Genomic DNA, 26290 nt, shown 5'->3' on the forward strand with positions numbered 1-26290 from the left:
CCTGCTCCCATCAACACCCTTATTTGGAAAAGTTAACACACTGTACCTGCCTCTGGACTCTGAACATTTTATCTGGCCAAAGCCATCAGTCCAAATTCCAGCTCTTGCCGAACCTGGAGGTGATTTTAGTTTCCTTTGAATACAGTTCTCACAAGAAGATGAGAATATAGTTCGGGGAGGCGAACCTCTCGCCTTGCTTCTCCCAATGCCAGCCTCGATCTGGGAGATGACTCAGCTAATTAACATTAACAATGCGGCTCCCGACTGTGCACTTGGGAGCAGTTTCAGGGTCTCAGGCTCTTGCCAAAGCCGCTTACGAAACCCGGCCTGGGCCGTTGCTCACGAGTGTGCGAATGCGAGTTCGGTCCCCGGACAGGCCAAGCTCGGCACCGCCGGGGCCGCAGCTGGACCGCCCAGCCCGCCTGTGCCCGCGACCCTGCCTGGCGTCCTGCGGCCGCTGACGACGGGGACGCCAGGGACACAGAGGCCAGAGGTCAAAGGCAGCCTCGGCGCTTTGCAGGTTAGCTGGACTGGCGAGCGACACCGGGCTCCCCGCCGCAGAAGCCCTGGGCAGAGGTTTAAAGGAAAGGCCTGTGTTTCACTGCGTCCTCTGGTGACCGCGAGGTGGCCTCTGGGGCCTCCTACCGGCTGCGGGGCAGCGGCGCGCCCGCCCCCGTCCCACCCGGCTTTGCCCGTCGGCGTGTGCGCCGCCGCGGGGCCCGCACGTACGTGTGCTCGCCGCCCGCCCCGGTGCACCCGGCTCGTCCGCACGGCGCGGGGGTGGCCGTCGGGCCCGCTCTGGCTTCGCCAGTTCTCAGGCCTGAGCCGCGCTCGCAGCCCCCGGGCACTCTCGCCCCCGGGGTTCGGAACCCGGCCCCGGACCTCAGAGCAGCACGCGACTACGGAGACCACCAAAAGCCCCACGGCCCCGCTCCAGCGCCGCCGCCGCTGAGCGGGCCTCGCTCCCGCCTTTATAGCAAGCCGGCGAGGGGCGGGGCCGACGGCGCCGCGACGTGTTGACGTCAGTCCTGACAGAGGGCGGGGCCCCGGCGGCGGCGGCGGCGTTCGCTCGTTTGGTACCTCAGCGCCTCAGCCGCCTCGGCCTCCTCGGCCTCCTTCCCGGGCTCTTCGGCTTCGCGTCCCCTCGGCCCCCGGCGGCCGCAACGCCCGCCGCCCGGCCCTCGGCGCCCTCCCCGGGCCGCGCCGCCATGGGCCCGCGCCCCCCGCGCCGCCAGGCCGAGGGCAGCTGAGGCGCGGCGCGAAGATGGGCGAGGGCGGAGCAGGGCCCGAGCGCCAGCCGGAGCAGCCCGGGCGTCCCGCGCGCGCCCGCCCGCGCCACCGCGGGGATGCCCGCGCCCGCCGCCGCGCCCTGAGCGCCTTTGTCTGCCGCCCGCGCCGCCCGCCGCACCACTAGCCTCGCGGGCCCGCGCCGCCCGCCGGCGCGCCCGCGACCATGGAGTCGGGCCGGCCGGCCTCCCCCCCGGCCCCCCAGCCCCGCGGGCGCCGCCGCCGCGCGGAGCCGGCTGGGCCGGGGCCGGGGCCGGGGCCGGAGCCGACGGGGCGCGCCGAGCCGACCCCGGGGCTGGGGGCGCGGCCGCAGGACGCCGGCCCCGACGAGCCCGGCCCGGGCGCCTCCGGCCTGCCGCCCGGCCAGCCCGTCTGCGCGGGCCCCGACCCGCGCCCCGAAATGCAGCTTCCAGAACTCGACCCAGTTTTCCCCTGGGCGGAGGAGCCCGGGGATCCCGGCGCCCCGAGGCTCCCGGCGAGCGCGCCCGCCCGCGTGCGGGAGTGCAGCCCCGGCTGCCGGGTGCGCGGCGAGGCGGACTCCCCTGCCCCCCGCGCCTCGCCCGCGGCGGGCGAGCCGGCGCCGGAAGCGGGTCCCGGGAGCCCGCACCCGCCCTCGGACTTCGGCCGGGACCCCGCGCTCCCCGGCGAGCCCGCGGGGCCTCAGGAGGACGGCCCCCGCCTCCGAGCCGTGTTCGACGCCCTGGACGGGGATGGGGACGGCTTCGTCCGCATCGAGGACTTCGTCCAGTTCGCCACGGTCTACGGGGCGGAGCAGGTACCGAGCCCGAGCGTGGGGGCCGGGCAGGGGCGCGTCTCCCGGGGGCTCGATGTGGGACGGGCCGTCGCGGCCCTGTGGTCGTGCGGGGCACGGCTAAGACCGGCGGGTCCTGGTTTTCCTTCTTATTCACCAATTTGACTTGGAGTTTTGGTTCAGTTCCGCTGAAGCCCCCTTCTCCCGTTAAGACGAGGTTCAATTCCGGGGAGTCGTTTTCGTCCCCTCCCCCCAGCGCCACACCAGCTGGATCTTTGTAAACCGAGGTCGGCTCTGGGCCTGGGCACATCCTCGCGGGCTGCCTGATTCAAGTGCCCCTGAATGGAGAGGTGCCCGGCGGTGGCCCCTCTGAGGGCCCAGCTGTGGCTTGGCCCGAGTAGTGTACCCAAATCGGGGCCAGTGGCCAGGCCGCACCGGCCCGAGACCACACTGATAGACGCCTGTCCTGAGCAGTTACTTTACTGTGTATGATGGGCATGGGTTCTGCGTAGACTCCGTGTTTCTTGTTTGAAGACATTGAATGCTGATACAAGGTCTTAGGAATTAAAAAATTTCAGTTTGGTACCTTTGGTGAGGAAGGGAAGGGAATGAGCCTTGGAGCTCTGTGACAGATACAAACACAAAAGCTAGCAGAACCCCATCGGGGCCACCTCCACTCCTGCAGGAGAGGTGACATGCACAGACAGGCAGCAAATGCACAGTGCAGCCAGGCAGGGTCCCACACAGTCCCCAGGGTGCCGGCTGCTCAGGGGGAAGGTGGGCCTCAAGTGCCAGTCCTTCCTGTCGACCTCTGCACTTAATAAAGTTTAAGTGGAGATGACAGCAGGGTGTGATCTGCTAATAACCAGGTAGACGTTGAATAAAACTTGTGTTCGCCTTTAAATATTTTACTTAGTAGTGGGAAATCGCTGAAGTGCTGGTCTAATTTTTATATTTTGTTGACTCTTCACACTGGTAGACGTTTGTTAGGTGGGTGTTCAAGTTCATATGCGTGTTTAAACCAAGAGGTCTATAAGAAAACAGATAACATTGACACAGGACTATTTAGGGTGTTAGTCATAGCATTAAGGACCTTTACAGGGGATCCGTGTGTCCCAAGTATCTACAGTATCCGTTGAGCAGTCAGGGTAATAACGAACTGGGTCCTAAAAAGTAGGGGCTCCTTGCCGAGTTTATGGCCTCAGGTGATTGCACACAGGTACTTGCAGGGCATCCTGTGACGCTCACATGCTTAGCTCGGGGTTGGGAGATACTGTCAGGATGGGTGTTCACCTCTTAGTCTAAGGGGCAAAGAGATATGACTGATAGTTTGTGGTTGCTGGTCCAGGCTCTTTGATGTGTTTCCTTCTTGCCCCCGGGCTGGAGAGCACTTGAACATCCTTAGTGGTGGTTTACTGGTGTGCTGTGTCCTCTCCAGATGTACTCTTGCTTCCTTACAGCAATCAGATGTTAGGAGGGTTCCACGCTTGCTCTTCCTTACCGTAGCCCGACTCTGGTGGAGCACTCACAGCCTGTGTGGGGCTCATGCGTGTTTTCACCAGATCGTCACAGCCGTTCTCTGTGGTGCTCACTAGGCAAGCAGGATCCATCCATTCTCACTTCGCAGGTAAGAGGCTGGAAGCCCAGAAACGTTCAGTAACTTTCCCAGGGCCTCACAGATAGTGCTAGAGCAAGGATAAACCTGTGTTTCTTGGCCCCTAACGTTTAGATGACATTTCTTATGTTTCCTCAAACTGACTTCCATAAAATTCTTTTATTTGAGAAACCTCTTTTGTTGTAACCTCGTTTATTGATCATAGTGGGAAAAAACTTTGGATTGGCTATTTGGGGCTGAACTTTCTTGTAATTACAAAGTAGAAATGAGTGAAAATTCTTTGCTCTGACAGTTCTTGGTGGGATTTGAAGTTTGGGGTGAGGCCCAGATGACTCAGGGTTTGGTGGGGATAGGAAAGGGGAGGGGTCTCCTGGCATTGCTGCTTCTGTCTGCTCTTCCAGACTGCTCAGGAAGAAGCAGTGTCGGGTTGGTGTGATACACGTGTGCACCTGGACTGGCTTCCTGGGATGGTGGAGGAGAGTTCTTGATTTCTTTGAGTTGAGTTAAAACATAACTCAACTGCAACAAAACATAACTGCAGCAGATAGTGGACAGGGTAATGAAGGGCTGATTTTTGTGTTGTGAACCCCCATAGCTGACTCGCCGTTTCAGTAGTCCTGCTTCATCTGTAAACTCCCCGCTCCCCACCTCCACGTTATTTTTGAAGCAGATTCTAGGCATTTTATCATGTCATCCATATATGTTTCAGTATATATCTCTAAAAGATAAGGATTCTTTTTTAAACATTAATGATTTTTTGAAAACATTAGGAATGGTTCAGATAAGCTGGATAACAGTAATAAAGACTGTAAATTTTTGTACTTTCCACTTTCAGATTTCAAAATCCTGTGTGCATGAGAGACTCTCAGGCTGGTCACATTCCTGTCCTTGACTGTAACAACTAGATTATCTTGATTTTTGTCAAGTTTTCAGAGGCAGCATATTCAGTGTCTTTTATATAATCTGTTTATGAAGGTAGCATTTTAAATTATTTAAGTGGATGATATGCATTTTTAATAGAAGCAGCTCCCTTTTATGACACAGATGGCTTGTGTGTCCCTCATTCCTTAGCAATGTCATGGTGTGTTTGGATCTCATTACATCATCTGGTAAGAGATCAGGTGTGGTGTAGTGTAGCACAGGGTTATGCTAGCAGGCTTCAGCCGTGGGAGGAGAAAGAGGACTGTCGTGGAGCTTTTTGGTTATATCTTGTTGAGACAGGAATTTACAGTCAGATGTGTCCAGGCATTAAGTGTGAAGTTAGAATAGGTTGTTTTTAAGGCTTCCGCCATCTCTGAAGATGGACATGACCCCTTCATACTAGGAGGGCTGGTGCTTTTGTATTCACCACAAACCCATCACAAAGTGGAGACTGTAAAATAAATTCTAATAGTGTTGTGAGAAAAGATTGGTTTCTTTGCTTTTTTAAAAGGATTATAAAGATTATCTTCACGTTTTATTTTGAAAGTCACTGAAGCATTTACGTTTTAATAGTCACTGGTTCTTCCCAGAGAATCCTGCAGAAGTGAAGCACTGAGTGACCTTCAGTCACCTTGGTGGGCATTGTATAATATGTCCTCCTCAGCACTTGCAGAAGTACTGCTGAAGAAAGTGTTGCTGCCCAGATCTGCTTGCTGCTCACTCCTGCTCCTCTAGGGATGGGCAGTAGGAGGTTCCCAGAGACATTTGGCTGCACCTTTTATTTGCCTCAGTGTCATTTCCAGTCTCTCTTCCGGCTTTGGATTCGAGAGTGGGCGAACGTGTGTGAATGAGAGTGAGCGTGTGTGTGAGCAGGTGTGTAAGTGAGCTGGTGTGTGTGCATAGTGTGTGTGGGGTGATACATGTGGGAGCATGTGTGTGCAGGAGCCCAGGTGTGTGTATGTGAGAGTGAGATACGTGTGTGGAAGTGTGGTGTGAGCCTGTGAGCATGTATACCTCTGGGTCTGCATGTTTTTTTTTTTTTTTTTGAGACAGAGTCTCGCTCTGTTGCCCGGGCTAGAGTGCTGTGGTGTCAGCCTAGCTCACAGCAACCTCAAACTCCTGGGCTCAAGCGATCCTCCTGCCTCAGCCTCCCAAGTAGCTGGGACTGCAGGCATGCGCCACCATGCCTTGCTAATTTTTTCTATATATTTTTAGTTGTCCAGCTAATTTCTTTCTATTTTTTTAGTAGAGACGGGGGTCTCGATCTTGCTCAGGCTGGTCTCGAACTCCTGACCTCAAACGATCCTCCCACCTCAGCCTCTCAGAGTGCTAGGTGGGTCTGCATGTTGACTGAATTGCTAAAAGACAGATGAAGCATGGATTATAGGCAGCTTTGTTAGTGTCTTTAAAAAAATGCCTGTATCATATTATAAAAGTAACACGTTTATTGTTTAAAAAAAACTAGACAACACAGAGTACTATGGGATATAAAACAGAAAATGACCAATAATCTCACTGTCCTGAGAAAAACAGCATTAGCATTTTAGTGCATTTCCCTCCAGACTTTGTTTTGTTGGAGACAGAGTCTTGCTCTGTTGCTCCAGATACAGTGCTGTGGTGTCATTGTAGCTCACTGCAACCTCAAACTCCTGACCTCAAGCAGAGTGCTAGGATTACAGGCATGAGCCACCATGCTGGCCTTACTTTTTTTTTTTTTTTTTTTTGAGACAGTGTCGCTTTGTTGCCCTGGCTAGAGTGAGTGCCGTGGCGTCAGCCTAGCTCACAGCAACCTAAAACTCCTGGGCTTAAACGATCCTACTGCCTCAGCCTCCCAAGTAGCTGGGACTACAGGCATGCGCCACCATGCCCGGCTAATTTTTTCTATATATATTTTAGTTGGCCAGATAATTTCTTTCTATTTTTAGTAGAGACGGGGTCTCGCTGTTGCTCAGGCTGGTCTCGAACTCCGGACCTCGAGCGATCCACCCACCTTGACCTCCCAGAGTGCTAGGATTACAGGTGTGAGCCACCGGCCCGGCCAAGCCACCATGCTGGCCTTACTTTAAAAAACTTTTACAAAAGTTTTCAAAAGGTGCCTAGAGCTGTTTGTACCCACAGGTAAACAGTCCTGCTGTCAAAGGTGAGCTAACCTGTTCATGTTCTTCTCTGCGAGCTTATCAGTGTAGTTGTTGATGTCAGAGGCTTTTATGATTCATTGTTCTTTTTCCATGTCACGTAATTTATTCTGATTTCCCCTTTAGCAAGTTTACCCAGCTTAAAGCCTGAAAATCAGGTTGTGAATGGGGTGGTACTTGTTGGCTAAGTGTTTTTGTAAGTGGTTTATCTGTTTAGAGGAGGAATTGTTGGGAAGACCTTTGTTGCCGTACCTCATTGGGTCAATAAACACAGCAGTGTGCTTAGGGGCAGTTTATCAATTTTTTGTTTAGACTAGGTCAACTGGCCAGTGACTGATTAATCATTTTTATAATAAAAGTTATATGGTAATTTTAATTTTACTGATAAACAGATTGAGTCATAATCAAAATTCCACATTGATTAGAGAGATTAACATTTTCTCTGAAAACGTACAAAAGTACCTTTAAAAACTTAAGCCAATGAGAACAATTTTTCTAACTTAAACTAAGGGTGGAAGACGGTTAGAAAATGAGTCGTGGAGAGCCCTGGGCAGAGGCTGGTCAGTGTGCTGCCCTGCAGGGCACCGCTGCTGTTCATGGGGTGTGTGCCGAGCCCGATCCCTGGTTCTCAGATTTCACCAGCTGACGGACCTCAGCACTTGCAGGCAGTAAGATGTCTGCGGACATGGTCAGACTTTGGCCCAGCGTGTTCTTGAGTTCAGGTGCTTTCAGTACTAATTTTATTTTTGTTCTATTTTATTTTTATACTTATTTATTTATTTTTGAGGCAGAGTCTCACTCTTTCACCCTGGCTAGAGTGCGATGGTGTGATCACAGCTCATTGCAACCTCAAACTCCTGGGCTCAAGTGATCCTCCTACCTCGGCCTCCCAGAGGGCTGGCATTACAGGTGTCAGCCACCGCACCCAGCCTCAGTACTAATTAAAAAAAAACATGATAAGAATCACAGGTAAAGGGCTGATATAAAACACTTAAAGAGGGGCTGGTCTGAGTGCAATGGTGTGTACAACTAATTGATAACAACCAGTTACACAGATTTCTTTGTTCCTTCTCCACTCCCACTGCTTCACTTGAGTAGCCTTAAAACCTGATAGAAAAATGGACAGAACATATGAAACATAAACATATGAAAAATACTCAGCTTCCCTCATGATAAGAGAAATGGAAATTAAAATCACTTGGGATAGCATTTCTTATCCATCATGTTAACAAAAATTTAAAGCTTGAGCACATTCTGATGGAAAAGCTCTTGGGGAACAGGCCTCTCATTGCTGGTGAAGGCAAAATGGTGCAGCCCCCGTCAAGGGGGATGTGGCAGTATCTGTATGTTATTTACCCTTTGACCTGACAGTCCTGCTTCTAGTAATTTAACCTGAGCATGCACCTCCACAAATGCAGAACTGCAGACACACAGGTTACTTGCCGCAGGATTATCTGTGGTGTAAAAAGATGGCAACAGCCAGGTTGAATAAACCGACCTCATGTAAGAGAGAACTGTGTGGCTGCAAAAAATAAAAGGAAAATTCCTGTGAACTGATGGAGAGTGATTTCCAGGATACACTAAGTGAAAAAGAATGTATAAATTAATATAATACATGGTAAGAAAGAACGGGTGTTATGTGTGATTCCTCCTGCACGAGGTGCCTGGAGTCGTCAGATCACGACGGGGAGGGGGAGTCCAGTGGTGGTTACCAGAGCCTAGGGTGGGCGTGGGAGTTAGTGTTCGTCGGCTGCAGAGTTTCAGCCAGGGAAGCTGGAAAGGTCCCTGAGATGCATGGTGGCGATGGCTGCATGACAGTGTGAATGTATTTAATGTCACTGAATTTATGCTTAAAAATGGTTCATTTGCCACAATTAAAAAAAAAAAAGGATGAAAGAGCTGAGACCCAGAACCCTGTGATGGACTTCAGCTCAGAGGGAGCAGAAGAGAAGGTGGGTAGAATGAGAAGCCTCATGGTGGGGACCCTCTGGCTGTCAGAAGCCTCTGAAGTCACAGGCTCCAGGGTAGGGCTGACCTTGAAGGCTGGGCCAGCAGGATACGACTGTAAGAAGAAAAGGAAAAGGAAGAAAGAATGTGAAATAAGAAAGAAGGGGAAATAAGAATATGTATGCATTTGGTGCTTTTTAAAAGCAAAAAGTGGCTCATGCCTGTAATCCTAGCCAAGGTGGGAGCATTACTTGAGGCCAGGAGTTCGGACACCAGCCTGGGCAATGACCAGCCTTGGCAATAACGACACCCTGTCTCTACAAGAAATAAGAAATTAGCCGGGGGTGGTGGCGCACACTTTTAGTCCTAGGTACTTGGGAGGCTGAGGCAGGAAGATCGCCTGAGCCCCGGAGTTTGAGGTTACAGTGAGCGATGATTGAGCCACTGTGAAAATCTAAACTATCTATTAATCCATTTAAAGATAATAATCCATTCTGCTAACATAAATGACATTTTAATGAAAACAGCCATTTCTGAAAATTAAGAGAATGGCTTGTTTTACGTTTTTGCAGGTGTGTTTAATGTCTGGCTTAACTGAAGAGAGCTGGATTATTATATCTGATTCTGTAGTCGATCCGTTGTATCATGCAGCCTCTGGAAACTTCACTGTGCATTTGAGAGTGAGAAGGAAAGAAAGCAAAGAATGTCTTACAATATTACGAGGCTCACTTTGAGCTTGGAGGCTCCTTCTCATGTCCCTGCGGGAACACCAGGGTCCCCAGGAGCGCCAGGACCACTGGTTGAGACCGGCCTCACTGCTCAGGAATCCTCTGGGGAGACTGTCAAAACTGGTTGCTGGGCCCCACCCCCGAGTCGGATGTAGCTGCTCTGGGTGGGGCCTGATAAACGTGTTTCTAGCCAGTTCCTGCTGCTCCTGGTCTTGGGTCACTCTTGGAAAGCCGAGTCTAAAGTGTATCGAACATGTTTGGTCTTAAAAGACTTCTCAACCTCGAGTCACATTTTAATACCGTTCTTTTCCTGACTCTGTTGTATTCATTCCAGCATTAATTTCACAATTTTTTAAAATGAAAAACCACATCCATTGCATTTTATTATTAATACATCTTAGATCCTTATCCCGTATTTTTGCAAAAACAAAGTACTAAAATTTTGGAAAAATCTCAATATTGGACATATCCATCAAAATAATTCTGCGGAATCTTTTGTCAGTGAGCTAGAAGAGGAACCTCCTCAAATGAGGTTCCCTGGTCCCGGTATATAGAAGCCATGTGACTTTCTGGGATTATAGAAATAGCCATGTGCAGCCATATGCTGAGGGGACTGTTGTAAAATGTTCAAGGTTTTCAGTGTACCTCGGATATCTGTAATCATTTGCATGGAGGGACTGCCTTAAAATCACAGAACAGCTCCATTTCAGAATCAGTGTCAAAAGGTGGGGGACAGAGGCAGCCACACAGCCCCTGCGTGGGAGACCATGTTGATGAGGGTTTGCCTTTTGTGTGTGCTTGGGTGAGACCAGCCTCTAGGAAGGAGAAGGGCCAAGACTCCTTCGCAAGACGAGGCTGTTGGCTGATGGCTTAAGCAGCCACATACTCCTTCCTTTGATGTCCAGGGTCAGTGGGAGCCTGGTCCCACCAACGCTAGGAGGAGACAGAGAATCTTGCTGTGATCTTTCCTCTTTAAAATAGCATTTCAGCCACGCCTCGGCAGAGGATCTATCCATCTGCTCCACGGCCAGCTCAGAGCATCTTGGAGGGAGCTGCTGTCGTGTGGAGTCCTCACTCACCATCAGCTCGCTGGAAAGGTGCGTGCCTGTGGCCTGATCCTCCTGCAGGAAGCGCTCCACGTTTGTGTATGCTTTCGTGTGCTTGTGCCTAACAGTGGGTTCTCACCACTGACGGTGAACCTCTGCATCCTGATCGTGGAGGCGGCGTGTCCTCTGAAGCCGCGGTCCCCAACGTTTTTGGCACCAGGACCAGGGACTGGTTTCATGGAAGACAATTTTTCCACTGACTGGGGAGAGGGGAGGATGGTTTCGGGATGATTCAAGTGCATTACATTTATTGTGCACTTTATTTCTGTTATTATTACATTGTAATATATAATGAAATAAGTATGCAGCTCACCATAGGTTGGGGACCCCTGCTCTAAGGCTTTGCAGAGTTCAGGGGTTCAGCGTCTTCTGCTCCACGAGACGCTCCAGAAGCAAGGCCAGCCAACTGGAAGAAGCTTTCTTTGTTTTTTTTTTGGAGGTAGAGTCTCGCTTTGTTGCCCGGGCTAGAGTGCCGTGGCGTTAGCAACCTCAAACTCCTGGGCTCAAGCGATCCTCCTGCCTCAGCCTCCCGAGTAGCTGGGATTACAGGCATGCGCCACTACACCTGGCTAATTTTTTTCTATTTTTAGTAGAGACGGGATCTCGCTCTTGCTCAGGCTGGTCTCAAACTCCTGAGCTCCAGCGATCCTCCTGCCTCGGCCTCCCAGAGTGCTGGGATTACAGGCGTGAGCCCCCGCGCCCGGCCTACGTATGGAGTTTAAAAAGTCATGTAGTAGCTGTGCTCTCCTTACATCTCCACCTCCCTCTCCCAGCCGTGTTCAGCTCTTAGCGGCTTCCTTCTAACGTTTGTTTTGTTTTCAGTTTTGGTGGTTTCTGTTGACTTTCTCTTGTGGAAGGTGCACCCACATATTTCCCTGTGTCTCCTCATTCTTACATTAGAATTAATCATAATTCTGGTTAAATCTGCATTGTTGGCATCTTATTTCGATTGCAGACACTGCTCACAGCTGGCCCATACAGTGTGCTGTGATTACGTCCCCTTTCTGACACTGCGTTCTGCCTTCCCTGGAGTCGGAGGTCCCTGTTCTCCTTGGTTAGTTTCTGTGCACCCGTCAGCAGCTCCCACGCTCGGCCTGTGTGCTTGCGCTTCCGTCGCCCGTCAGCCCCGGTTCCAGGCACGGGCCACTGCCACCCTCTCTGGGCCTAGCGTCCGGCTTCAGCAGCACCTCTGGTGGTCTCTCCCGAGTCTCCGGAATTGGCTCGGGGCGTTGGGGAGGACCTGAGGTTCCACAGCCGGGCTCTGGACTAGGCTTTTTTCCTCAGCTTCCACTGCATGAGTTTGCTGGGCCTGCGGAGTTCTGTTCTCGTTGGCATCCCCGTTGTGGCGCCGATGTTTCCAGGCTCTTTGCTCTGAGCTTGCACCTGCCTGTCCTCGTGCATCATCTGGAACGATGGGGTCTCCCCTCTGGAGGCCTTTTCCCAGCAGGCTTAGGATGGTGTTGAGGTAAACTCCTGCGTTAGTTCACCACGATTAACCGTGTTTAAGCCCCTTCCTCTTCTCAGTATCCCATGTGTATGTCTGTCAGATCAGGCTCCGTCCCCCTCCAATGGCGCAAGCAGAGCAGACGTGGTCAGCGCCACGTGGCGGGGAGGGCGGGCTGGGAGCCAACTCTGCCCCTTTCCAGTCTCACCCCAGCGTGTCAGCACATGGTCTGGTGCAGCCTTCCTCACTCTGTGTGTGCGCACTGAAGTTTTCATATTGACGAAGTCCACGAACGTGAAATTAGTTTCTTAACCCTGGAATGTCCCATTGTGTTGATAGACTGGGGCCAGGCGTCGTTTCTCCCTGTCGGGAGTCGTGCCACTGCCTCCAACTGTGCAGGTCACTTTCCATGTACCTAACTTCTAGCAAGACCTATTTTTTGTGTTGGGAAAATTGAGGTTATTGTCTTGGGCTTTGGAGTTTTAGATATTTAGATGAGGTTTAGTCAGGCTTTCTTAGCATTTCAGAGCTTTTCTGTGGCATCCAAAATAGGTAGTGAAGGGAGAAGATAGTTCTTGGCTGTGCTTTTTGGAAATATGTCATCTGTTTCAGGAAAAGCTTCCTGCTGCTGGCTCTGAAATGCAATCCCTGAAGCCATAAGGGAGGCAGCGGGCCGGGCTGCCCGGGCGCCCTCCCCTTCCCGGCCTGCGGCAGGCGGGGCTGGGGACCCGAGCGTCAGGTGAGCTGCTTGGCTGTCTGTGAGGAGCCCTTCTGAGGAGCGAGGTGCTCCGGTCGATGGCATTCTGGCCAGGTGTCTCTGGCCAAGTGTTCTTTCGTGTTTACGTATGTGAGGGCTGTTTTTTCTGTCTGCAAAATGGATGCTACATTCAGGGACACAAAACGGTGTTTGGGCTTTGGCCTCGAACAGACCTGGGTGTCACGGCTGGCTCAGCCACTTCTCGTTCGGTCACTGGGCAAACACGTGCGATGTCCACTGACACCTCCGGGTGCCGGGCAGGGCCACAGGACCGGGGTGGAACGATGAGCAGCACTGGCCTGTTTCCCGTCTCCCTTCGGGTATTAAACAGGTAGTCGCCAGCAGTGACTGACTGGTCCAGGTGCTGTGAAGGAAAGGCAGAGGTGGTTTTGAGGTTAACAGGGAACCTGACCTACTTAGGAAAGTTTCCCTCAGGGAAACTCTTTTCTCTCTCTCTTTTTTTTGAGGTGCCTTTTGGACTGAGTTCTGAGGCTGTGTGGCCTCAGTGAGGCACAGGGCCGGAGAGGAGGGAGCCTTCCTGGCTTCTGAGTGGAGGCCCAGCTCTGGAGAGCCCGGAAGGGAAGGGGAAGGTTCTCTGCGCCTTCAGAGAGCCTGGGAACGGGGAGGGGCGGGTGGCAGTGGGCCTGCGGAGGATGCTGGTCTTCACTCCAGAGCCTCTGGAAGGCACCGAAGAGTTTAAAGTAGAGGAGGGTGTGTGATGAGTGTTTCAAAAGGTGGCTCAGTTTGGAGAGGACAGGAGTGGACGGGAGGCGGGTCAGGAGGGTCAGGCCAAGGCTGGCCACTGCTGGGACTGGGCGGTACCCCGGAGCTGGAGCAAGGAGGCCGGCCTGGGCTTTTCCCGGGCATTTTGTTTGAAGTGCTGGCTGGGTAGAGACCCACAGAGGATGGGCTGTGGGGGCAGGTAGCAGGGGCTGGAGCCTGCTGCAGGCGGGCTGGGCAGACCCACGGGGTGTCCTGAGGCTGAGTGCAGCAGTAGGAGTGACTTCAGCAGAAAGTCACAGGAAGCCGCATAAAAGTGGCTCAGATAGTAAAGAACTCGCATTGTCTCTCTGACAGACCTGAGGCGGATGATACCTTGGGGTGGTCCTGGGGTCTGACTCTGTCTCTGCCGCCCAGCCTGCTGCTCACTGCGTGAACGACGATCCTCTTTCTCCTCTGTGTCTCCTTCCTGCCCCAACCCTGTGCTGGCCGCCAGTGCTCACCAGGGGCTCCCCAGGCCGGGAAGGCATTGGCCACAGCCCTGCTTCCCAAGGTGGGGTCCTGGGACCCCTTACAGCAGTGTTGCCTGGGGCCTTGTCAGGATTAAGAGTGCAGCTGCGGGCACTGCGGACCCCAGCAGTGTGGGGCAGGCGCCGGAGAGCCACTGGCTCAGACCAGTCAGGGTCACTCTCCTGGCCTGGCTGCGGCAGGTCAGACCTTATTTTTCTTCTTGGTTGATTTATATTTTACTTTTATTATGTGAAAAGTTTGTTCTACCTGCTAGGAATCCCCTGTTCCCATTTCTATGGGTGGGAGCAGCATATTCATTGTATCTTTTCTTCCTAAATAGAGGCGTGTTGTAAAAATATTGTTACATTTCCCCGATTGTATCCTATATATTGTTATATTATTGCTATATTAAATATTACATGACCCAGTAAGGTGGTAGATAGTTTCAGAAAATGGAAAGTGCTAAGAATGTTTCCGGACCACGATAAGTTTCTGTGTTCCTTTATTTTTCTTTTTATTAAAGACTTAAAAATGGCTTTAAAAACTTGAGATAGCGGCCGGGCGCGGTGGCTCACGCCTATAATCCTAGCACTCTGGGAGGCCGAGGTGGGTGGATTGCTCGAGGTCAGGAGTTCGAGACCAGCCTGAGCAAGAGTGAGACCCCGTCTCTACTAAAAATAGAAAGAAATCAGCTGGACAACCAAAAATATAGAAAAAAAAAATTAGCCAGGCATGGTGGCGCATGCCTGTAGTCCCAGCTACTCAGGAGGCTGAGGCAGGAGGATCCCTTGAGCCCAGGAGTTTGAGGTTGCTGTGAGCTAGGCTGACACCATGGCACTCTAGCCCGGGCAACAGAGTGAGACTCTGTCTCAAAAAAAAAAAAAAAAAAAAACCTCTGTGTGAAGGAAAACCTTGGTTCTTCCCAAAGCAGGTGGGAGCACTTGAACTTGGAACAGGTGTTGGGGTACCTCGGTTTGGTGATTCTCAGCGCAGACTGTGACTCATTTGTCACTGTAGGCCAGGAAGCTTGTCTGGGGAACAGGTCTGAGAAGGCCAGAAAGATTTTACGAGACAGGGCAAATCTGAACCTATAGCTGTCAGACCCAAAGCCTGATGGCACTCCACGTTAGGTCTGCTTCTGGGGGGGCGGTGGTCTGGGGGGCAGGCAGGAAAGACTGGTGACTGGCCTGCACCCCCCCCCTTGTGTCCGTGGGGCCTTTGTTGCCGAATCAGATGTTCTTTTTAAGTAATCAATAAACAAATACATTGTTTCGAAGTCAGGCTTCGAAGTCAGTGCTTTGCCCTGGGGACAGGATTCCTTTGTGCTTGTCACTGTAGTGTTCTTTTGTCAGATGGAGGTTTCCTGGCTGGTCCTGCCCCTGCCCAGCTCAGTGCAGTCAGCATGGAGTGCACGCAGCAGGAAATTTGGGGGCGTTATGGGTGTGGGTGCACATGCTTCAGATTTAAGAAAGTATTTTTTTCTTTTTATTCTGGAGCCTTTAATAACTCTCATGAAGGGAATCATTACTTCAGAAGGAGCTGAAGGTTGGCCACACGGACGCGTGAGGCTCTGTCCGGCTGATGACCCCACGCTCTGCTCCTCCTGCCTGGCTTGGCCGCCACGCCAGTGTTTGGGCGCATCCGTGGGTCTCTGCTGCTGCAGCAGCCGTCCCCAGGGGTCGAGCAGGGGGAATGGCTTTTCTGCTCCGTGCTGCTTTCTTCAGACGTAGCGGCACAGAGGTGTGGTCTGCAGGAAGCGTTTTGTGTCTGCCTTTGGGTTGCGCAGGTGGCGCTGTGAATGGCCCTCCGTGCGTGGGAGCCCAGGTTTGCCCTGCTGCTTCCGCAGGTGGGTCTTGAACAAAAAAGACAGCTGGTCTGTCTTATGGGTGCAATTCTCCTGAGAGTGGGAAGAGATTCCTGTCTAGAGAGGTTACTCCGCAGGTGTTTGTTCCTCTCTTCACCATCCTCCACCACCACTCCTTCTCACCCGTTTGTTTTTCTCTCCTTGTTTACAAAGTTTTATTTTATTCCAGCATTGGGTGGGTTGGTTTACTTCACTGAAATCCAAGAAAAACAAGGCTGAATTTTTTTGCTGTTGGAAATGAAAAACCCTTCTTCTTTTTTTCTTTTGATTATATTTCAGTCTGGGTATGAAAAGCCTTTTTATGAGAAAGTCCATCCCTATCAGCATGGTTTACTCTGGCTGGTGAGGAGAGACAGAGCCATGACGTCGCTGGACACTTCCTCTTTGTGATTTGATTTTTAAGAACTGTCTTCAAGGAGCCTGCCTTGTGATGCATCCCACAAGAAATGCCAGTCAGTGAGGCTTAATCAGCACTTAGGAACATTTGGCTTTCTTGTTGACTAAGAAATATCCAGTGGGAGAAATCTTGGCATTTGTAATTTGTGGATCAAGAACCTGATGTCGGCCAGGCAAGGTGGCTCATGCCTGTAATCCCATCTACTCGGGAGGCTGAGGCTGGAGGATCACTTGAGGCCAGGAGTTGGAGACCAGCCTGAGCAAGAACGAGACCCCGTCTCTACTAAAAATAGAAAAATTAGCCAGTGTGGTGGCTCATGCCTGTAGTCCCAGCTACTCGGGAGGCTGAGGTGGGATAATTGCTTGAGCCCAGGAGTTTGAGGCTGCAGTGAGCTATGAGGACGCCACTGCACTCCAGCCTGGGCAGCAGAGCAAGACCCTATCTCAAAAAAAAAATAAATAAAAGCAAAAAAATAAAAGATAAAAGTTTCAAAGGGACATTTGCACATCCATGTTTATAGCATCCTCAGGAAGCTACCAGAGCAGGTGACTCTAAAATGAGTTAACCAGGAAAGGAAAGGGGGGATGTGTAGCACAGCGGGAGGTGGTGACAGGAGCTGCAGACTCTGTGGGACCCAGGGCGGCCTGTCTGTCCCGAGGGGGCACCTGAAAAACTCAGTTGTGTGGAAACAGTCTTGAGAGGCCTTTACAATAGGTTTGCAGAAAATTAAGGCAGTGAAAAGGCAAGAGAATTTCTAAGTATAGGGGGGAAAAAATCTAAGAAAGTGTTGCAGTGTGAACATGGTTCAGTAGTGGGAAATGCGGAGCAAGGACAGAAGCCCTGCAGAGACCTCGCCAGCCCCAGGGTCGGGAGAGCTCTGGCCTCCACTTAAGTGAAGCATGGGTATCTGAAGAGCCAGGCAGCAGCCCTGCGGCACGCAGATGAGATACAGAGGCAGGACCAGAGGTGGCACTAAAGAGCAGAAAGTGGCCCCAAGAACAGGAGGCGGACGAGGAAGCCCGGGAGCCGTGCAGCAGCCTTTGAACTACACACCTGTATTCGATGGCTTTTTAGTTGATGTTTCTTCCTCTTCTGCTTACTCTCAGGAGTCTAGGTTTGAGCCAGGATTTGCAGGGTGTCCCCATCGGGGCTGGTGGGGGCCCTTGCTCAGGCGGGATGAGCGAGGGCTCCGCTGCTCTGTTGTGTGCAGAGGAGACTGAGGGTACGGAGGTGCTGAGTGTTCCCAGGTCAGAGGGCACTTGGCTGCGAAGACGGCTTGTGGCAGGGCCTGTGAGCCGTAGAGTCCCTTAGCACTCCAGCAAAGAGCCAGGAGGGGGAGCTTTTCATTAGCCCCTTGGAAAACCCAGCCCTGGGGGTGGCCACCGGCTCCGCGAGTGCCCTTGCTAGGGGCTGCTCACTGTCCTCTCCCAGGGCACAGGGAGCTTCTCCGTGACAACAGCCCGAATTGAAGGGCTGAGCCCCCAGGCTCTGCTTCCTGCAGGGACACCCTTTTCTCTGATTAGCACAGTTACTTAAGTGCTGGGTGTGTGTGTTCTTCCGTTGCTTTTATAAATTGTTTGTTTTCCTCAGCATGTTTGTTTAAAGCTTGATGGTATCCACTTGACTGTTTCCCCAAGTATTCTCACGTGCATTTGAAGAGTTTACTGTCTTAAAAATAACATGGAGACAGTTCTGAATGTATAATACTAAAAACCGTTGGATCGTACCCTTTAAGTGGGTGATTTTATGATATGTGAGTTATATTTCAATAAAGCTGCTAAGAGAAGTAACCTGGGGGTCACCCTGCTGTGTCCCTGCAGCAGCTGCAGTTCCCCCCCCACCTGTGCCCCCCACGCCCACGCCGGGAGACCCTCACCGAGTGTGGAGCCTGAGCTTACTGGTGAGCAGCCGTCCGCCAAAGTCCTGGTGACCACGGAGGACGTAAGGGAGAGAGCAGGTCCCATGCTGCACAAGACCCACATCCCTGTCCCAGGGCCTGTCAAGAGAGGACCAGGCGCAGTGACTGGAAGACTCAGAGCTGGGCACTGAGCGAGCCGCTTCTCTGGTGGACACGCGGCTGGTGATGTTTCGGCATCTGTTTTTGATGGATGAAAATGGATTCCTAACTGTGTTTTATGCCTCTCTGGTGACATGTGGAGTGACCTTTTCCATGTACGACCAGCACAATGCTTTTGTTCTAGACTTTTCTAAGCTCTCCCCCCAAGCCACGGAAAGCAAATCAGTCATCACAGGTGATCAGTGCAGTTGTGTGACCGAGAAAGCTATTTTTGGACTTCAGCCAAATCTGGGCTCCAAAAGAGAACATTCGGTGTTGGAAAACTCTTATGTTATTTAATCTACCTGTCGTTTAAGTTTAAGTTTAGCGGCAAACATACCTTGCCTTTTAAGTTGCCAAGAAAACAGACATTAGATTTACTTGAATGACTTCATTTTTGTTCAGCAGGACCCTGTAATTTCAGTGTGGTTATGACATCCCGTGAGTGAGTGTTTGTTTTGTGTTCACAAGACCAGTCAATTTTTAAAAAAATGTTTCTTTTCATCTAGAGCAATCTCTGAAACAGGGTGTTTGAGCATAAATTGTCAAGCGTAAGCCCCCCAAAGTCACTTCCTGTGGTAGTTGGTGCTAAGCAGACTAACTGGGGGTTAAAACCGTCTCTGGAACTCTGTCCAAGGTCCCTGAGCCCTGGAGTGACCCGGCACAGAAGCCAGCTTTCCTGTGGCTGTAGGATATGGGACAGCAAGACTCTCTCTTTCGAGCTTGTAAGAATAAGCTTCCCTTTCCTTAATCAAGAGTGAAAAAACAAAGGGTAAGCTTTCTTGTTTGGTTTGTTTTCTGGGCAGTTGCACATGTAAAATCACGGCTTAGAGGAATCTTGCATCATCTGTCATTGTGTCTAGCTTTCAAAAGCCCTGAGAACAAAGTAGGGGCATTTCTTCGTCTTTGTTTTTTTCCTGGTCTGAGAATTGAAGCCAGCGCCTGCCCTGGAGGGACCACAGCAGTGCGTGTCACGTCCTGGGAGAGGATCACGTGTGGGGACTCGGAAGCGTGTGCTCCCTGGTACTTCGACTTCAGTCTGGTTTAATTCAGGTTTTATATGAAATGTGTCACTAAAATATTTTCTTCAATAGTCTTACATTTTTGAGAATTCTTCAGTTCTCTCTGTTAAAACAGAACTAGCAGGGTTCCCCCAACTGAGTGCGTATCAGCTCTTTACAAATATTAATATCAAGAATTAAGCTTCTGGCTGGGCGCGGTGGCTCACGCCTGCAATCCTAGCACTCTGGGAGGCCGAGGCGGGTGGATCGCTCAAGGTCAGGAGTTCGAGACCAGCCTGAGCAAGAGTGAGACCCCGTCTCTACTAAAAATAGAAAGTATATGGACAGCTAAAAAAATATATATAGAAAAAATTAGCTGGGCATGGTGGTGCATGCCTGTAGTCCCAGCTACTCGGGAGGCTGAGGCAGGAGGATCGCTTGAGCCCAGGAGTTTGAGGTTGCTGTGAGCTAGGCTGACGCCACGGCACTCACTCTAGCCCGGGCAACAGAGCAAGACTCTGTCTCAAAAAAAGAAAAAAAAAAAAGAATTAAGCTTCTTCAGAGTTCAACCCAGAATAAATCGTTTGTAGATGCCTGCTGCTTGTGGCTTTTGAAACTATGCTTTTCATAGGAATGTCACAGAAAGATTAGGATTATGTTACTGTAGACTGTACATGTATGAGGTCAAAACTTAACAACTCCGCTGTGTGAAATGCCGGTATCTGCTAATGAAATTACTTACTGTGAAGGAGGGAAAACATTATCACCACAAACGGGCACTGCTTGGATCAGTGAGGTCAGTGCAGATGTGTGCTTCCGCCCTCGGCTCGTCCTGCTCATGCGTCTGTCCGCGTCACTAACTTCTGTGTTTTTGTTTGTTTGTTTTTTGAGACAGAGTCTCACTCTGTTGCCCGGACTGGAGTGCCATGGCGGGATCACAGCTCACTGAAACTTCACACTCCTGGGCTGAAGTGATTTCCCCCCCACCCCATCCTCCCAAGTAGCTGGGACTACAGGCACGCGCCACCACACCCTGCCGATTTTTCTATTTTTCGTAGAGATGGGGTCTCACTCTTGCTCAGGCTGGTCTGGAACTCCTGGCCTCAGTCAGTCCTCCCGCATCAGCCTCGCAGGGTGCTGGGATGACAGGCGTGAGCCACCGTGCCGGCCACATCACTGACTTCTAATGTGTATCTGTTGTGCTTAGATTTTGTGAGAGTCATTATATGTGACCTTCTTGTCATTACTGTGGGTCACAAAAATTCCTGTAAGAAATACGGCTTCATAAAGAAGACTGACACAGTGCTGAAAGGTTTGACTCATCCCCTACTGCCCAAAACCCATATGAAAATCAGTATCAGTTTTTGTTTTTTTAAATGTAATGCTTAAGACTTGAGGTTTCTGCAGCCTGTCCCTGTCCTGTCAGCTCCCTCTGGTGGGGGAAGGGGTGGGGACAGGAGCGCTGGGGGCAGACTCAGTGGACCCTGAGGATCTGGGGTCCCGCCGCCAGCTGGGCTTCTTGAAGTTGGAGTGGCTCCTGGAAAAGAAGGAAACTGAAATAAATGTCCCTTCCAGTTCTCCTTCCTGTTGCCTGAATCAAATAACAGATTTTTATGCCACATCAGAGAGGTTATTTTTCTCTGTGGGATTGAGTTTTTATTCTGCGGAAAAGCTACTAATAACGAGTTACATGAGGGGAGTGGAGGCCTCAGAGTAACCAACAGGAGGTTTGGGATGTGCTGACTCTCAGAGGACTTGGATTTACAGCCGGGCTTTTCCCAGACAATTTCACGTCAGGTAAAATGTCCTCTCAATCCACAACTTGTCTTGCAAGAATCTGACACAAAAGTTTCCATCATTTTTATAATCTAATAGAGAAATACAGACAGTATGCAAATATGCCTTCTACACTCTTGTTTTTTGTTTTGCTTTGTGTGTCTTTCCCTCCTTTTTTTTTGTTCACTGAGGTATATAATTCTCTGATTTAAAAAAGTCTTACTGTTCTGGGAATTTTCAAGCATGTATAAAAGCAGACACAATAAATCCCAGACATCGTATAATTTTATTCATAAATATAAATATTGCAGTATGTATTTCTAAAAGATAAGGATGGTTTTTCTTTAAAAAAACATTATCACATTTAAAAATAGTTAAAGTAATTATTTCATATCATCAGCTATCTTGCCAGCACCACCCTGAGTTAATGGGTCCTAGCATCTTGCTCTATTTGCTGTGGTTCTTTTTAAGAAATAACATGTTGGGCCGAGCGCGGTGGCTCACGCCTGTAATCCCAGCACTCTGGGCGGCCGAGGCAGGCGGATCGTTTGAGGTCAGGAGTTCGAAACCTGCCTGAGCAAGATTGAGACCCCGTCTCTACTAAAAATAGAAAGAAATTAGCTGGACAACTAAAAATATAGAAAAAAAATTAGCCGGGCATGGTGGCGCATGCCTGTAGTCCCAGCTACTCGGGAGGCTGAGGCAGGAGGATCGCTTGAGCCCAGGAGTTTGAGGTTGCTGTGAGCGAGGCTGACACCACAGCACTCTAGCCCGGGCGACAGAGCGAGACTCTGTCTCAAAAAGAAAAAAAAAAAAGAAATAACACGTTACAGATGCAGCTGTAGCCTCTTGTGTGCCCTTTCTCTTCACCTTGTCTTTCCTTCCCATGGTCCTGCAGAAGCAACTGAATGCTGCAAGCATGTTTCCAAAGGTGTCGGTAAAAAAATAGAACACAGATGCCCTTCCTGTCCTGTTTATAGATTTTGAAAATCGTTTGAAATTTAGTCTTTTCTAATTTTATCAAAACGATTTGGTTTTTGCTCTTCTCTGAAATCTGAGTCAGGGGAGTTGGGAATGGTGTCCTGAGTGTAGGTGCTGGGGATGTGAGCCGGCCCCTTTGGGTTGTCATCGCTGGGGCACAGGGCTGCTAGGATGTCCAGGATGGGCTCTCAGGAGCATCAGGGAACCCCCCCGTGTCTGTGTTTGGCTCCTTCGTAGGCACTCAGGAGTGTGGGCACAGGAGCTGGGCGAGCTGTGCGTTCAGTGTGACATTTAGAATCGTCAATAATCAGGCTTCTGTGAGCTGCCTCTCTCCTGCCCACCGCTGCCCAGCGCTGATCTAGTGTGAAGGTTACTCGCAGCTGCAGGGAGCTCCTGGGACCGTTTTGCCTGTTATTACCACGGTTTCTGGTAAGATGAGCTTGGTTGAAAACGTTACAATTGACGTGTGGTAGTAACAGGGTGCAGAAATGGGAGTAGTTTGTCCCTACAGGGGACACTTTGCTGAGAGGTGCTGTGGAGCCGCCGTGCCGTGTCTTCACTTTGAGGAGTCTCTGGAGTGCTGGTTAACTGTGCTCAGAGAACTTGTTCTGGTTTCTTCTCTGATTACTGGGTTATGTTTCCGCATCTGTAGTAGAAACGATATACATTTTTAGTGAATTTCTCGTATTGGCGTCATCCTGCCAGGAGCCAACGCCAGCGCTGCGAGCCGGTGGCAGAGTGGCCGCTCTCCCATGGGCCACTGTCACTCGCTGTGTCCGTTCCCTGGCGAGGTGTGGGCCGGCTTTGACCGCTCTGGCTCACGCCTCTGGGCCCGGTTTTCTGGCTCTAGCGGATTTTGCAGGGAAGGGCAACTGGTCTTATTTTTCAGCGTCACTGCTTTTCCTGAAAGCCTCTGAATGGAGTGCTTTGGGTTTGGAGAATTAGAACCATCCTCAGATCATCAGCTACGTGGAAGTTGATCTGTTCTCCAAATTAGAAAGAAAATGTAGTTAAAATGAAGTTTTAAAAATGTATATTTTGACTCACCCTTCCTCATTCTAACATGGTAACATATTAAAGGGCCTATTCATAGTTAATGATTTATTTAAAAAGTGTTTGGTTAATGTTTCAGAATGAACACCTTGGTACTTTGTGTTCAGTTAGTAGCTCGGGTATTGACATTTTTAGAAATCTTAAGGACGGGTGGGCCAGTGTGGATTCCAGACGAGATGACTCTTCAGGTACCCAGCGAGATTCTCTCCAGACATCACGTGCTTTAGGGATGAAGGCTCTTGTGAGATAAGAAGGGACACATTTTATAAAAAACTCCAATTCAGTTGTTTCCAAGAAATCAGCTGATAAACGGACTTCCAAGCCCAGCGTCACGCTGAAACAGGACGTTGATCCTGGGATCATGGACGGCGGCTGCCGCGGTCTTCTCACCGTGAGGGCTGGAGCATCCTGCCCTGTGCAGACAGGCAGCGGGGGCCGGTCCCCCTGAGTCTGACTTTGTGGTGTGTGTTGGCAAATGGTGGTGGGGGGCTGAGCAGGGTGGTCTGTCCTGGGGTCCGTGGGGTGTCACAGCACTCCCCGACTCCCTGCATCCCGGTCTGTGGCTTTGCTGACCACTCTCCTGTGGCTGTGTCTCTGGCTTCTCTTTCTGCCTCTCCACGGGGGGCTGCGCTTAACGTCTGTTCTCTGCCTCAGTGGCAGCCCCCGCTGGACGTCAGTAATCGTCCTGTGCACATGCACAGCTGCCCTGGGCGGTGAGCCCCCGACCACCCTGCCTCCCGAAGGCCAGCAGACAACTCCCGTCGATGCCTGGCTTCGAGGCCCAGGGTGCTCTGCCTGCCCCGCCTCACCGTGCCTGTCCCTGTCGGCGAGGCAGCCTCACTTCTTGCTCTTCTGCCCCCGGCTGTCTGTCCCCTGCATGTCTTGGCAGTGGTGCCTCTGAAACCCCCTCCTTCACTCCCAGTGGAGGCCCTCGGGACTGAATCTTCCTGTCCTGAGCCCACCTGAGCTGAGGCCCTCTAGGTGTGACCCTGAAGTGAGGGCAGTGGCCCAGGCGGGCACTGCTGTGAGGAGGTGATGCTTGTGACGTCACCTCCCCAGGTATCCTGGGCTCAGCTCTGTCCTTTCCTGACACCCTGTTCATTTCAGCGGGTGATCAGGTGTGGTCTGTCTACCTCCTTTCCTGGACAGGGGCTCCATGAGGCCTTCTGTGGGGCTGCACCCACCCTGGCCAGCTGCCCCCCCAGAGTGCCCTGGGAGTGTCTGTGGGTTTTGGGGCTTCTGTGCTCTCAGCACGGTCACACCCTTCCTGTGCCCTCCCTCACGTGGGGCGGTGAGATGGCTGGTTAAATCTTTTGCCCACTTAAAAAAATTGGGTTGTTTATCTTATTGAATTGTAAGATTTCTTTATTCTGGATACAAGTCCTTTGTCAGATATATGATTTGCAAATACTTTCTCCCAGTCTGTGTCGTCTCTTGTTCTTTTTTTTTTTTTTTTTGAGACAGAGTCTCGCTCTGTTGCCCGGGCTATAGTGCTGTGGCGTCAGCCTAGCTCACAGCAACCTCAAACTCCTGGGCTCAAGCCATCCTACTGCCTCAGCCTCCCGAGTAGCTGGGACTATAGGCATGTACCACTATGCCTGGCTAATTGTTTCTATATATTTTTTTTTTTTTAGCTGTCCATATCATTTCTTTCTATTTTTAGTAGAGACGGGGTCTCGATCTTGCTCAGGCTGGTCTCGAACTCCTGAGCTCAAGCGATCCTCCTGTCTCGGCCTCCCAGAGAGCCAGGACTAGAGGGGTGAGCCACTGCGCCCGGCCGGCCTAATGTTGTCTTTTAAGTGTAAAGTTTTACATTTTTATGAAATCCAGTTTATACTTGGTGATATAAACCTTTCTTCTTCCTGAATAGTTTCCTTCTCTGTAACATCGTGTGTGAATTATCCTACTTACCTTTTATGATTTTTGATTTTAGAAAACAACAAAGAGTTCATACTTAAAGGTACATTACAGATATAGTAAATTTGAAAAAAAGTTAAAAATCACGTCTAAATAAACATCAGAGAATTCACAGTAGAAAGCACTAAGGCACTAACACGTTCACCCCTTAAATTAGGGTGTTGATTGTAGATAATAATACAGTTAAAATAAGGCCGGGTGCGGTGGCTCACGCCTGTAATCCTAGCCCTCTGGGAGGCCGAGGCGGGTGGATCGCTCAAGGTCAGGAGTTCAAGACCAGCCTGAGCAAGAGTGAGACCCCGTCTCTACTAAAAATAGAAAGAAATTATCTGACCAACTAAAAATATATATAGAAAAAATTAGCCGGGCATGGTGGCGCATGCCTGTAGTCCCAGCTACTTGGGAGGCTGAGGCAGGAGGATCACTTAAGCCCAGGAGTTTGAGGTTGCTGTGAGCTAGGCTGACGCCACAGCACTCACTCTAGCCAGGGCAACAAAGTGACACTCTGTCTCAAAAAAAAAAAATAATAATAATAATACAGTTAAAATAGATAATTTATCTGAATGTAGGTTTAAACGGAGGAGATCAATTTTTGAGAGTTATAATTACATTTAACATATACTGTTTGCATTTTTCAAGAAGGAAATACTGGTGCAGTTCAGTGTTCAAAGCACTAGATGTGCTTTCTTTCGCGGTGCCAGTGTGAAAACAGGTGCTGGCTGCTGCCACGTCAGCCGTCAGGGGGCCTCGGTGTCAGGTGGGCATCGTCCGTGTACTTTCCCGTGGAAAAGTAAAAACCCCGAAACGTGAGCTAGATGAAGAATATCTAGCTGGAGAGGAGCTTTGTGGCCGACCTGATAGTGCTCTGAGAGGCGCCTGAGGGGGGTGTTCAGACTAGTGTTCTTCTGTATCGTGGTAAGAAAGAATTATAATTTTAGGAGTAAATTGTTTTACTAATCACACACTGGGGTGATAAAATACATTGGATTTTGAAATTCTTCCTTTGGACTAAACAGGTACTTGTTTTATTAAATTAAAAATTGTTTTTAATATGTTGAAAAAAACAAACCAGAGTCTGTTTGCCTGAGTTATTTCCCGCCGAGGTCTCTGCGCGGCTGGGGAAGCTTTCTGCGTGGGTGGTGGGTGTGGGTTCATGCTCTGCGTACGTGTCCCGCGTACTTGAAACTCCCAGACTCCCGGGCTTCCCTCTCGAGCAGGCGGCTGTTGACGTTTTGAGCCAGGATCTTATTTCCATCATTCGGGATCCTGAGCGCTGTTTGCAGCTCCTTCCCAGGGTGCCACTGTCCTGTGGCTGCAGCTGTTT

General features: G+C 50.7%; 1 protein-coding gene across 1 annotated transcript in view; it reads left to right on the forward strand.

Annotated features, from left to right (window-relative positions):
- The first annotated feature begins 1630 nt into the window (after positions 1-1630).
- RAB11FIP3 (RAB11 family interacting protein 3) overlaps positions 1631-26290 on the forward strand; it is a 66365-nt gene continuing 41705 nt past the window's right edge. The window contains exon 1 of the mRNA XM_045540954.1: positions 1631-2062. Within this exon, the coding sequence (XP_045396910.1) occupies positions 1688-2062 (375 nt within the window). The 5' untranslated portion in view covers positions 1631-1687. The remainder of the gene's footprint in view (positions 2063-26290) is intronic.

The sequence above is a fragment of the Lemur catta genome, chromosome 2 (assembly GCF_020740605.2).
Source record: "Lemur catta isolate mLemCat1 chromosome 2, mLemCat1.pri, whole genome shotgun sequence".
Lineage (NCBI taxonomy): Eukaryota > Metazoa > Chordata > Mammalia > Primates > Lemuridae > Lemur > Lemur catta.